Raw genomic sequence first — 12,646 nt, 5'->3', positions numbered from 1 at the left:
TCGATATCCAGCCGACCGACATAGCGAGTAGAACGCCACCATCATCCTCCACCCGTTTGGATGAATCTGACCAAGACACAAGTCGTACTCCTTCAATACCTCCACAAAAAAGGGAAGAAGAGGTAGCCACATCCCTGACTCCAACTGCTCCTCGTACACAACTAGCTCATTTGCTCCACCCGTATGATGAGCACGATCATCTTCTTCAAGCACAACCAACTCGTATGGCTTCCCTAATTGGTACACTGCAGAGATGGCAGCTACGTCCGCAGACACTATGATACTATACGCATCATCCACCGAAAAGGACTCCGGTCTCTTCGGGCGTTGCCTCCCCTCATAACGTTTACAATCAACACTAGTCACACCCGACGACCGCGTCCACACTCTCTCACGCATCTCTTCGTAAATCAAGGCTAAGGGTCGATCTTCGGTAATCACGCCCTCTGGTATAACCACAGTCACTTCAAGAACGCCGGCGGCAACTCCTCCTAACGACCGCTCAACACTGGGTAGCGCACGCACCACGGCGGTTTTCCTTTTCTTTCCAACAGTGACACCACTCTCCCCTTCCGTCCCTACTCGCCTTTTTCGTTTCGCAGATCGCGTTCGAGAGGCGTCACGAAGCGTAAAGTCACCCGGTATCACTGGCGGCAGTCGTTTTAAGGCTCCCCGCGAAGAACCCTCCCTCCCAAGATAAACAAATGAAATAACAACGAAAGAGAAAAGATGAAAAAGAGGCACGACTGACCTCAAACGACCGCCACGAGCAGACAAACCCAGCGCTCAGCAAATTCTGACAAGGAACGGAACGCAGACCACACTGCCGGCAAGGAAACAAGGAATCCAAAGAAAGAAGTAGACGAAGAATACACACCAAGTGAGACTTTGCAAAAGGAAATAATACCTTCTTTCCTATATTTATATCTCAAAAGGGGGCGCCGGCAGAACACGGTATCCAACGATACTTTACGGTGCGTGCTGAAGCATTAATGTAGAAGCAATTAATTCTGCGTTAAAAACTAGAAGCGCATGCTGAAATTGGAAGGGTCTTTTTGTCTAGCAAAGCGAGCATCATTTTCAAAGATTACCCCTCCGCTCACTAGGCGAACAAAGGGCTACTAGCTTCCCAACTACACCTCGCATGCAATACTCGGTATGCATGACTAGGGGGGACTACCTGATTCGGAATATCATCTACTGGCCCAATAGGCCCAATAGGCCCAGCGGGCCCAAAGGCTAAGGGGCGAGAGACTTCAAAGGCCCAAGGGGACTCACTATAAATAAGAAGGAGGCAACCAAGACAGGGAGATCGGGTAACATACTCTCTAACTCATTTTGAATAGATTATCAATACTCTCGAGCAACTAACTATCTTGATCGTCGGAGTGTTCCCAGGGACCGCTCCCCGCACAGAGACGACCCTCGAGGAACACGAGCACTCCCCGAAGAGAGCTCGGATCACTGTTCCGCGTATCCTAATTATTATCTATCTATCTATCTATCTATCTATTATTATTATTATTAGAACCATTATTATTATTATTATTATTATTATAAGCTTATTAATGTCCAATATTATCATTAAAATGATTTTAAAGTCTAATATCATCATTATTGTTAAGTTCGGTAGCATTCAGTTAAGTTCAGTAGCATTTAGTTAAATTCAGTTCAGTTCAGTAACATTCAGTTAAATTCAGTTCAGTTCAGTTCAGTATTCAGTAGCATTCAGTTCAGTATTCAGTAGCATTCAGTTCAGTTCAGTTCAGTTTTTTAGCGATAAAGAGAGCCTAAACTATTTTATTCTTACTGATAGACATGTTCATGAACCTGTTGGCCCGCCCAGCCCGTCCAAGCCCATCATTCATAGGTTGGACTTGGACATTTATATTTAATGTTTGGCCCGGCCCGGCCCAAGCCCGATTAAGCCCGCAGAAAAAATGAGTTGGGCTTGTGATTTGTTTCACAATCCCAACTGAGTCTGACCCGATTTTATATTATATATTATATATATAATTATATATATACTGTGATGTGATAGATTGAAATAGATAAAAGAAATAGAAAATAACAAATACAAAATAAATTAATAATAATAATATATCCAATTAATCAATTAGTATAATCAAAATTTTAGAAGTCTGATGGATTTTACAAAGGAAAAAAGTTCAGATAGATAACGAAGAAATATAATATTAAGTACCAAGAGAGTAGAAGAGGTTGTCCAAGGGAAAAAAAAACTTTAATAAAATTGATATTGCATTGGATTATAGGTTTACATTAGAAACAATTTATTTTATTTTTAATTTATGTTTTAATATTATATATTAGATGGGCGGGTTGGGCCGGGTTTGGGAAATACTTTTTATAGTCTAGTCCAGTCCGGCCCGAGTCCGATATAAATATAGTATGAGCTGGGCTGGGTTTGGATAAAGTCACTACATGATAAACCCGATTAGGCCCGAGCCCAGCCCGACCTAACCCATGAGGAGGTCTAGTTACTGATTAAGGTTCAATTTGTTCAATTTTTAGATGGATGATTTATTAAATTCATACTTCGTTAAATTTGTAATATTTTTTTTTTGTTTTATTTATTGGTTTTTAATGGGTAAGGGTACCCGCGGGTACCCACAAATTAAATGATATGGGTATGAGATGCAAAAAGTATACATGTTAGGGTAATGACGGTACGGGTAATTAAAAAATAAACGGATAAGGATTTGAGATTGACACTACCCGTATGTATCGTACCCGTTGCCATCCCTATTCAACATATAATGCTTTTGTTGCTGACAATTAATTAAGGGATAATATCAAAAAAATTCTAAATTTCCCCAGAACTTATAAAGCGTCCCACTCACTTATTGAACTTGTTTAAACTGATATAATTAACTTACTAACTCCATATGGCAAAGTAAAAGAGAATTAGACAAATTAAAATATATATCACTCTAAATAAGTTCATGTGACTAATATATTACTATAAACAAGTTTAGAGAGCTAATATGTATTTCATTCTAAAAGAAATTGAGGTAACCAATACATTATTTTAAGCAAGTTTGAAAAACTAGCAAAGTACTTTATAAGTTTACGGAGTCAATCGTTTTTTTTTTATAAGGAATTCAAAAATCAAGGCATTAATTAAAAATAATTTTGAGGTTTAAAGTGATGCATATAATGGATTGTTACTTGTAAAGAAATGTTAGATTGACACCAAAGGGGAACCAAGAATTACTTTTGAAGAGATGAGGCGTAATTAAATACTACTTAATTACTATCGAGTATAGTAATAGATCACACCAAAAATAAAGAATATATAATAGATGATCTATATGAATAATAGTAAATAAAGAAGAAAGCATGTGGCATCCATATTGGGAAAGCAAAGCAAAGCCGATAATTACTGAATAAAATATGTAAAAAGCAATTTGGCGAGATTCCAATACAGTTTTCATCAGCATTTGCATTTGCATTAATGTATTAATACCCAAACCACATCCAGGTGTTCATCCTTTATATATACTTAATTATAACAATGCCAATGCCATATAAACGTTTCCAATTACATGTTTCTGATAATATTATTTTACAAAAAAAAAAAAACACTAAAATATTCACATATATTCACACTTTAATCAGTAGTCGTGTCAGGGATTCATATATGAAGCTAATTTTAGCCATGCATACAGTGACAAAGCAATTTTTCCCTATGAAATTGCGGAATAGTTTTCTAAAATCTAGTGGACAAAATATTTTTCACCTCCGACATATATACTAAAATTTTGTAGTTTTGGTATCGTTAAGGGTTAAAAAAGCTTAAACCATTATTTCAACATCAATTTATTTAAAATTTTATTATTTGATCTTAATTTATTATTTGGTCGATGATCTATTTTAATTGATGAAATTTCAATTAATTTGGATGAATATTTAACAGAACTGATATTGTTAGACAAACATTACGTCTGTCTTAAAAATGTTAGATGTGATTAACCAAAAAACAAAACTAACACAGAAAAATATATAAACAGTAAAACTGAAAATTAAAAGGAAAGAGATAGACAAATCTGAGGCCTGTATTAGCAGTTTCATTAACACAGATGTCGTCGCTATTGACGATCGTCTCCCAGGATACAACAGATTACGCAAGCGAACTCAAACCGTGTGTAGCCTAGCAAGAACAATATGAACAGACAAAGAGTATTTTGAAAAACTTCAATAATAGTTTTTTGCAACTTTTGAATTCTGACAATCCATTCTATATAAATAGAGCTCGAAAGGATATGTCATTTCACGAACAAACACGACTATACACTGACAGATACGACTGTTCACGTACGAACACGACTGTACACAACAGACACGACTGTTCATGAAATGAGGTATTTATTGATATATAAATTAATATATAATTTTATTCAAAGTTTTCCTAACAGATATTTTAACATTTAAAGTTGATAAATTTTAGTTCACAAACTTGTTTTTATTTGTTTTTTTTATCTAATTAATTATTTTTATAGAAGAAAATTTTAAAACAATATTTAGCAAATAATGGTTTTGCCATGTATTCAAATTGAGTAAAATTTTCACCAGTTTGGATAGTTTAGGAGCTAAATATGATCGAATAATATGTTAAATACCAAATGACAACATTTTGAATAAATTAAAGACTAAATAACAACCTAAAGCGGGTTAGCATGTCAAGAGATAGACACCACCTCTACTCAATGATGTAGCTGTCGGAGATGAACATAAGATATATGATTGGACCTTAACTATCAGTTCGAGCTTTTAGTTCAATCGGTTCCATGACATGGTATCAGAGCCACTATGATCAAACGGTCGAGGGTTGGAGTCCCGGCAACCTCATTAATTTGTGGAATTAATAAAACACATGGCGGGATGGGCCTGTGTTGTACACGCTGCAAGCCCAAGGGACATTTGCGTGTGGGGGGTGTATCGGAGATGAACATAAGATATATGATTAAACCTTAACTAGCTCTGACCCATAACTATAACTAGAATAACAATTTCTTTTGTAATCTGATGTGGATATCAATTGTTTCAACTAATACTATGACTTCTATACACATATATTCCTTCACATTAATGACACGTAACTGAATATGGACGCCATTAATTTCACATATGTTTATATATATTTATAATTCTGTAAAAAAAATTCCAAACCAGATATTTCTTATCCGACGCAAAACAAAGAGAATTGCCGTTGTGGAACCGAAAACTCTCTAATATTAGCGATTTCTTAACAAAATGATAATTATGAATAGTAAAGATAGTATTGCATAAATACTGTGTATGCAGAATGTATCTTGAAGGTTCTATAAGAGAAAAGCAATATTATTTGGAATATGGCTATTTTTCTTGTGTATCTAGGAAAGAATCCTAGAGATGATAAAAGCCCCTTTATTTAGGAATCAATTACCCAATCTTAAGATATCCTAATTATATAGGTCTGCAATATCCTAAATAGGATAAAAGTTTTTTTTTTTTTTTTTTTTATATATATGGATATCTAGTCAAATAAAGTCAATTTTATTCTTTTTACCGAACCAAATATTTTTGGATGTTATGAGAAACCCCATATTAATTTTAAACAAGTTTAGAATCCAACAAATCAAGTAAATTCCAAGTGTTAACAGGTTACTTAAAAAAATATCTCTAAAGTTGAAATATCCATCAATTCTTTGAGACCAAATTGATGGGCTACAGATGTTTATAAGTTTGGTCTGTAGATATAGATAGGGGTAGTAAGGAATGAAAGCTTACTCCTAGGCCTAGCTAATTGTATTGTATTGTATTAGGAATGAGGACCCCTCCCTCCCTTAAACATGACTGGTTCCTAATAAATTAGCCACTCAAGTTTCCCCGACAGTCAGTCGGTTAATAAAAACAAAAAATATCTTCTATTTAAAAAATAGGTTTTGAAGTTTAGAGCTTAAATATAAAATTGACAAGTAGAAAGTTAAAAGAAAAATGATTTTGGCTTTAGCTTTAGCGGGTGGTCCTCACGTTTAAGTGGGTTAGATAGGCTTAAATACAAGTTCACATTTAGCAAAATTTCCATAATTGCCCTTCTCTCTTCAACTTATATAATAAACCTATGAAATGAAATGAGGTCTCAACTTAGTTTGATTTGATTATAGAAAAATGGGGGAAAAGAAGGTGTATTTAGCAGTGATATTGGTACAAGTAATATATACTGGTATGTTCTTGCTCTCTAAGGCTGCTTTTAATGTTGGAATGAACAATTTTGTATTCGTCTTCTATAGACAGGCTGCTGCTACTCTTTTCTTGGCCCCTCTTTCTCTCTTCTTCGAATGGTATTATTCTATTATCTTACACTTTCATATATATATATATATAAATTCATATTCATAACAAAGAGTCAAATGCTCTGTAGGAAAAATGCGCCTCCTCTGTCATTTGTTACCTTAGTCAAGATATTTCTGCTATCTTTATGCGGGTATATCCTCCCTCATATACAATTCATTTTTAAATTTTATAGTATATTTTTACTTGTTGAGTTTGTGTTACAATGATGGATATTTCAGGATTACTTTGAGTCTAGATGTTTATGGAATAGCACTTGTTAACACATCTGCAACTTTGGCTGCTGCAACTACTAACTGTCTTCCTGTCATTACTTTCTTCTTTGCTCTTTTACTCAGGTAGGTAATTATACCCTTTCTCATTATTTCCACTTTTATTTTTTTTTTTATCGATTCAAATTGGATCAAAAGATAGTAAGCTGTGTATCACAAATTTAACTTATGGAGTTGCTTCATGTTGGGGGAAACTATTGGATATTAAGTGTCTATTGTTAGTGATGTTAATCTTTATTACTTTAAATAATCAAAAGATAATCAGTTCATGTTCAAAAGTAAACTGACGTCTTCCTTGATTATTTTAAGGAAATGTTAAAAAAAAAAAAGAAGGAAATGATTAAGAAACTTTAATCTAGTGTTAATTGTCCAGAGTGTCCTTTGCCCATTTCTAGGAATCTACATTTGGAAAAAGGTATTATTTGCCTAGAATTTCATCAATAACTATACTAGTATTTTGTTGGTATTGAGAATACAAAGAAATATCTCTAAAATAAGAAAAGTAAACGTTTTATTAGTAAAAATAAGGTAATTATTTCATTTTAAAAATGACTTGAGCATTGGTTTGACAGAATATATAATTATTTGTAATATATAAAAACATAAGTTATTTATCCATAAATAAAGTGACATGATATTTGAAAGATAATATATAACAAGGTACATGCATGGGGTGAGGGTGAAGTAATATGAATGGAATTAAATAGCAGAAAGAAGAGTGGAAAGAAGCCAAATATGAGGCCATACTATATATTAGAATGTGGGGGTTAGCTGGCTTTGAATGAATAGACAACCTATCAGCCTTCAAACAAAAAAAAGTTTGCTTCGAAAACATGTTTTCTATATGTTGATAAAAAAAAAAAGGCCCACTCACTGGTCCATCACATGAAATGAAAAGTTAATATAAAATGGTTTAAGTCAAGTGATATAATATATAGTTACCTTTTTGTTTAATGAGACTTGGCACTATCCTCACAAGTATTTAATTTTTATTCATGTATTAGTCTTCAGGTGGACTTTTAGGACTAAGAGACAATATATATATTATATATATAGTTATTATTAGAAAGAGATAATATGGTAGCTTTTTTAAATGAATGGATATGCAGAATGGAGGTGCTGAAAATGAGAACATCAGCAGGAGTGGCAAAGATTGTAGGAATAGTCGTATGTTTAGGAGGAGCAGCAACACTTGCATTCTTCAAAGGCCCACCTTTCAGACAATTATGTCATCATCATCTTTTTGTTTTTGGACCCACACCTCACCCTGAACCTCATGCTCATCTTACCTGGATTAAGGGTTGCTTTCTTATGCTCATGTCCAACACCTTCTGGGCCTTATGGCTTGTCTTGCAGGTAACTCTTTTCCTAATTATTCACTTCCTTTTTTCCATATCTATCCATTTTAGATAATATATACTAACATCTGCACAAATATCCCATAACAAAATGTATGAAATTATTTCACTTTGGAAAATCTGATATAACAATTAAACCAGCTCTTTTACAACAATATTTTGTAGACGGTATCATTATAATAATAAAAGTAGGTCAAGTATTTTAGTCGAAGGATTCTTTTTGATTGAATGAAATAAATGATTGGTGTTGGTCTTCCATCAATGTACAACTTTTCCCAATTTGTAGATTAGCAAGTGCATGTGGTCCGCTACCTGTTTACAAATTTGGAAAATAAATTCTACAATGGTGAACAACCAAACAAGTCGTTAATACTATTGGTGGCATGTCACTTTTGAAGTGATCCGTGTGTCACTAAATTTGATATTTTATGAGGAATAAATATTGATTATGTGAATATTATCATGTTTGAGACAGGCAGGGGTAATAAAGAGCTACCCATCAAAATTACTTTTAACAACTCTGCAATGCTTTTTTAGCTCAATTCAGTCATTTGTAATTGCTATTGGTTTGGTTAGAGATCCCCGTGACTGGATTCTTGGTTGGAACATCCGACTCGGAGCTGTTCTTTACTGCGTAAGCTCTTTTTCTTTTCTTTTTTAATAATATTACAAATTCATTTTAATAAAATTGGATAAGAATAATTGCAGGGAATAATGGTGACAGGCATTACATTTTACATACAAGCATGGGTTATAGAGAAAAAAGGCCCAGTTTTCTTGGCCATGTCCACACCCTTAAATTTGATGTTCACTATGTTGTGCTCTGCAATTCTCTTATGTGAGATCATCACTACGGGAAGGTACACACTTTAACACACAACTTCTGTTTTTAATCTAATCATGATTAATTAGTTTAATATTCAACTTTGCTATTTTTATTACTGGTGCAGTGTTGTGGGTGGACTTTTGTTGGTTCTGGGGCTTTACTGTGTTTTATGGGGGAAAAACAAAGAGAAAACTCATCTTCTTCACATTCACAAATTAGAATCTTCTGATCTCAAACAAATTGTACCTCCACTCACAACTAAGGAACAATTACCTGTATAACATTTTATTCATTAAATAATAATATTATCTCCAATTTTCTTTCATTTAATTATCTGTGTAACTGTAATCATCCTATTTCATCTATTTATCATCCCAATAACAAGGCCTCTAATTTGAGTAATGTTCATTGAAATAGATTGATTTTCTGTTGGTGGAATCATTTATAGGTTGTTTGTAGAAATTAAACACCTTTACTGATGTCACTTTTTCTGGAAAAACAAGAGCATACAAATTTTATTGATGAAAGCCAATAGAAAAACAAGAACCACATTCAAAGAAATGAAGATATAGTCCTAATCAGAAGGAAGAGGTTGAACAAGTAGTGATAAAACACGGTCCTTGGTTTCATAGTCCTGAATTCCATGGCCATCTCCATGTTGATACATGCATTGTGCCATCCTAGCTAGGTTCATTGCTATATCAATATATGTTTTAGAGAATGGATTATCCTTATGTTGCTCTTCATTCATCTTCTTCCATGTCTCCCCAATTAAATAGTGTATATGCTCACGTGCCTTTTCTTCTGAAAGTCCACTTTCATTCATGTAACATTGTATAGATTTTGGAACATCACCTCTCTTCATTTCATCCTGTTGCAGCAGTAGTATACAAATTACATAACAAAACATATAAGAATACTTAACTAAAGGTGTGACAAGCATGCATAAGCATATCCTTACCGAAGATGTTCCCAAATCATCTGCTAATCTCAGAATCATAGATGACAATTGAATTATCTCCGGATACTCCTTTAAGAATTTCAATCCCTCAATTGTGATCCTATCTTTTGTAAGAAAATAAACATGGACTAGGATCACAGGAGCAGAAATAGAAATCCATGCGTTTTTAAGGTATTCTTCAAGTGTTGGTTTATATCCACTATGGTACCATTTAGCCTCCAACAAGTATGCTTCACATAAATCCACCCACTGAAAATTAAGTTTACAAAAATGTTTAATTACTGCAATGAATCAACTAATTATTGATTAAGTTTAAGTGGGAGACATACAGCTTTCTTCAAGTAAGGAATGACGTGAAATCCTTGTTCCTTGAGAATATCATAGCCTATTTCATTTATTGAATTATGGAGAGCTAGATAGCATATCTTCATGTAATCTGGAAGTTGTTCAACTGCGTCCACATCCCATCTAATTCAGACGCACAAAATTTGTTAACATTTATATATATATATATATATATAGAAGAACATATATATATATATAATTTTGAAAAAAAAAAGGGAAACCTTTGAACAGCCTGAGTAAAGAGTTGGAGTTCCTCCAAGGTGCCATAGACATCATAAACGTCATCAATAGTAGTTATTAGTGCATTGACTTTGGTCAACATTCTTCTACAATATCCGAATTGTGGCTCATAAATCACCCCAATAGTCCAAAAGAAGTTCTCCATTATTCTGTCTCTTGCAAAGCTCAACTTTTCACCAAGACCACTACTCTTCCACCAGCTTTTTTATTTTGAAAATTGTCACCAAAGTATACGTATTATGTGTCAGATAAAGTTTTTAATTAATATATAGTTAGTTTAGATACATACCATGAGACATATTGAAGATCTGTCTGGTGTGTTGCTTGAACAAAGTTGAAGTCTAATTTAGCAAGTTCAAGAAGAAGAGGATTCATTCCTTGTTTGGTGGCATAGACATCTATAAACCATCTACTTTCCAACCTTGGCATTCTCCAAAGATATGGGAGCTCAAGAGCATGATCTATTAATGTTGATAAATATGAGTCTTGATTTTGGTGAATAAGGTTTCCCAGATTAGTCCTTGCAAATTGTGTTGCTGCTTGTAAGATATTATCATCTTGTTTAGAAAGGAATGATGCCTCATATAATGATAACATTCCCTTGTAATCCTCACATAAACTTGTTCTGAAGTTTACAAACTCATCTTGAAAATCAGCAAACGTCTCTGAAAGTTTTAAAGGTGAATTATTATAAAAGTTATCGTAGTGGGTGGGAGAAGGAAAAGATAATAATAGACTGACCTTGTGAGGATATGTTGAAGCCATGCTGTCGTAAGAGTCTGAATTGAAGAGCCGTGGCATGTAAATCTTTATTAATATTAGTGTGGTTGTGGTTGTGGTTGTGGATCCTCATAAGAACATTTCGTATTTCAGTTTGAAAATGGTAAGACAAACCAAGTCTCTGTAAAGTATCGATTAGGTCTAGTTGATCTAAACTAGTCATATTCAGCATCATTCTCACTTGTTCCTTTAGATTCATAATTCTATTTGAATACTTCTCTCCCTGCATCAAAACTTTACTTTTATTATATGCAAAACACAAACAAAAAGCTATTACCTGCACTTATGCACATTCATTTTTAGAGTTAAAATATATATATATATATATATATATATATATATATATATATATATATATATATATATATATAAAGTCACTAAACTTAATTTTATTTCAATAAGTTATTGAAATTTGACTTTTATTTTAATAAAATCATCCAATCATTATTTAATTAAAAAGAAAAACACTTGAATAGTAATATAACAACTAAGTCAAAATAATTAACTTCTACATATGGACTTATGCATATTGAAGCTTAAATAACTATTTAATTATTGTTGAAAATGAATTATTGCGTTATCTAATAATGTAAAAGGGAAAGTGATATTCCGAAGTGAATACATACCAGATGTTGATTGTTCAAGGATTGCACAAACTCAAAATCCCAAATGGGAGGTTTGTAATTTGCAGAGCGTCTCACCACTGTTTCTTTTGAAATACATCGGACATATATAGCTACACAGCTCCTTCTTTGGTGACCTGATGATACTAATACATTATTATTATGCCTTTTCACTTTGGGATATGAGGAACCTATACATAAACCTATACCTATTTCAAAGCTAGCCATTTCTTTAAGAGAGTAATTGATAAATTAGTGTAGGTTGTTGGTTGCTTAAATATAATATGATTTAACTGTAACTATCTATGTACATATGACAAACGTGGTAATATATATGTGAAGAGAAGAGACTCAATTTGAACTATTAACTATATAAATGCACTTCACATTTAACTTTATTTACTTGCTCTTCCACTATATATGCATCACATTCTTAACTCATAACAAACAACCACTTGCTTTATCATATCAAACTTATCCACTCAACGGATTTTAACAACAATTAATTTAATTCAATCAATAATAGACTGTTATGTTTTTGATTTACATAGACTTCTCTAAGCCTAATTTGTACACAAAGGAGGCAAAACATGATTTCATCTATAAATTAACATAATAAGGGGTTGAATTTTGGTTTTTGTTTTTGGGTTTATTGGTGATAATTAAATAATAAGGGGTTAATTTATAGAATAAATAAATATAAGCACTGAAATAACTCTTTCCTCTTTGACTTTGACCATTATTTGTTTTTTTTAACACCATTAGTGAGTTTGGACGGTGTTTGTTAACGGAATCAGCAACAAGGTACCTCTTTCTAAACTTTTAAACCACATAGTTTATATTTGAAAATAGTCTAAATTATATAGATAATAATTGTGCCTAAATTA

General features: G+C 33.1%; 2 protein-coding genes across 2 annotated transcripts; one reads left to right on the top strand and one right to left on the bottom strand.

Annotated features, from left to right (window-relative positions):
• Positions 1-6,141: 6,141 nt before the first annotated feature.
• On the top strand, positions 6,142-9,140 carry LOC136231292 (WAT1-related protein At5g64700). The gene is made up of 7 exons (XM_066020628.1): positions 6,142-6,344; positions 6,425-6,487; positions 6,576-6,692; positions 7,736-7,982; positions 8,460-8,618; positions 8,693-8,844; positions 8,935-9,140. Exons 1-7 carry the CDS (start codon positions 6,172-6,174, stop codon positions 9,089-9,091), a joined length of 1,068 nt encoding a protein of 355 aa, XP_065876700.1. The 5' UTR covers positions 6,142-6,171; the 3' UTR covers positions 9,092-9,140.
• Positions 9,141-9,255: 115 nt separating this feature from the next.
• Positions 9,256-11,877, bottom strand: LOC136231291 (terpene synthase 10-like). Its single transcript, XM_066020627.1, has 7 exons — positions 11,763-11,877; positions 11,098-11,359; positions 10,646-11,021; positions 10,338-10,556; positions 10,101-10,239; positions 9,772-10,020; positions 9,256-9,681 (listed from the first exon to the last, which is right to left on the bottom strand). The coding sequence occupies exons 2-7, from the start codon at positions 11,333-11,335 to the stop codon at positions 9,385-9,387; spliced, it is 1,518 nt and encodes a 505-aa protein (XP_065876699.1). The 5' UTR covers positions 11,336-11,359; positions 11,763-11,877; the 3' UTR covers positions 9,256-9,384.
• Positions 11,878-12,646: the final 769 nt, after the last annotated feature.

This window comes from Euphorbia lathyris, chromosome 5 (genome assembly GCF_963576675.1).
Source record: "Euphorbia lathyris chromosome 5, ddEupLath1.1, whole genome shotgun sequence".
Taxonomy (NCBI): domain Eukaryota; kingdom Viridiplantae; phylum Streptophyta; class Magnoliopsida; order Malpighiales; family Euphorbiaceae; genus Euphorbia; species Euphorbia lathyris.
Note: the sequence above shows the minus strand (reverse complement) of the source record. Positions and strands in the feature narration are given on the sequence as shown.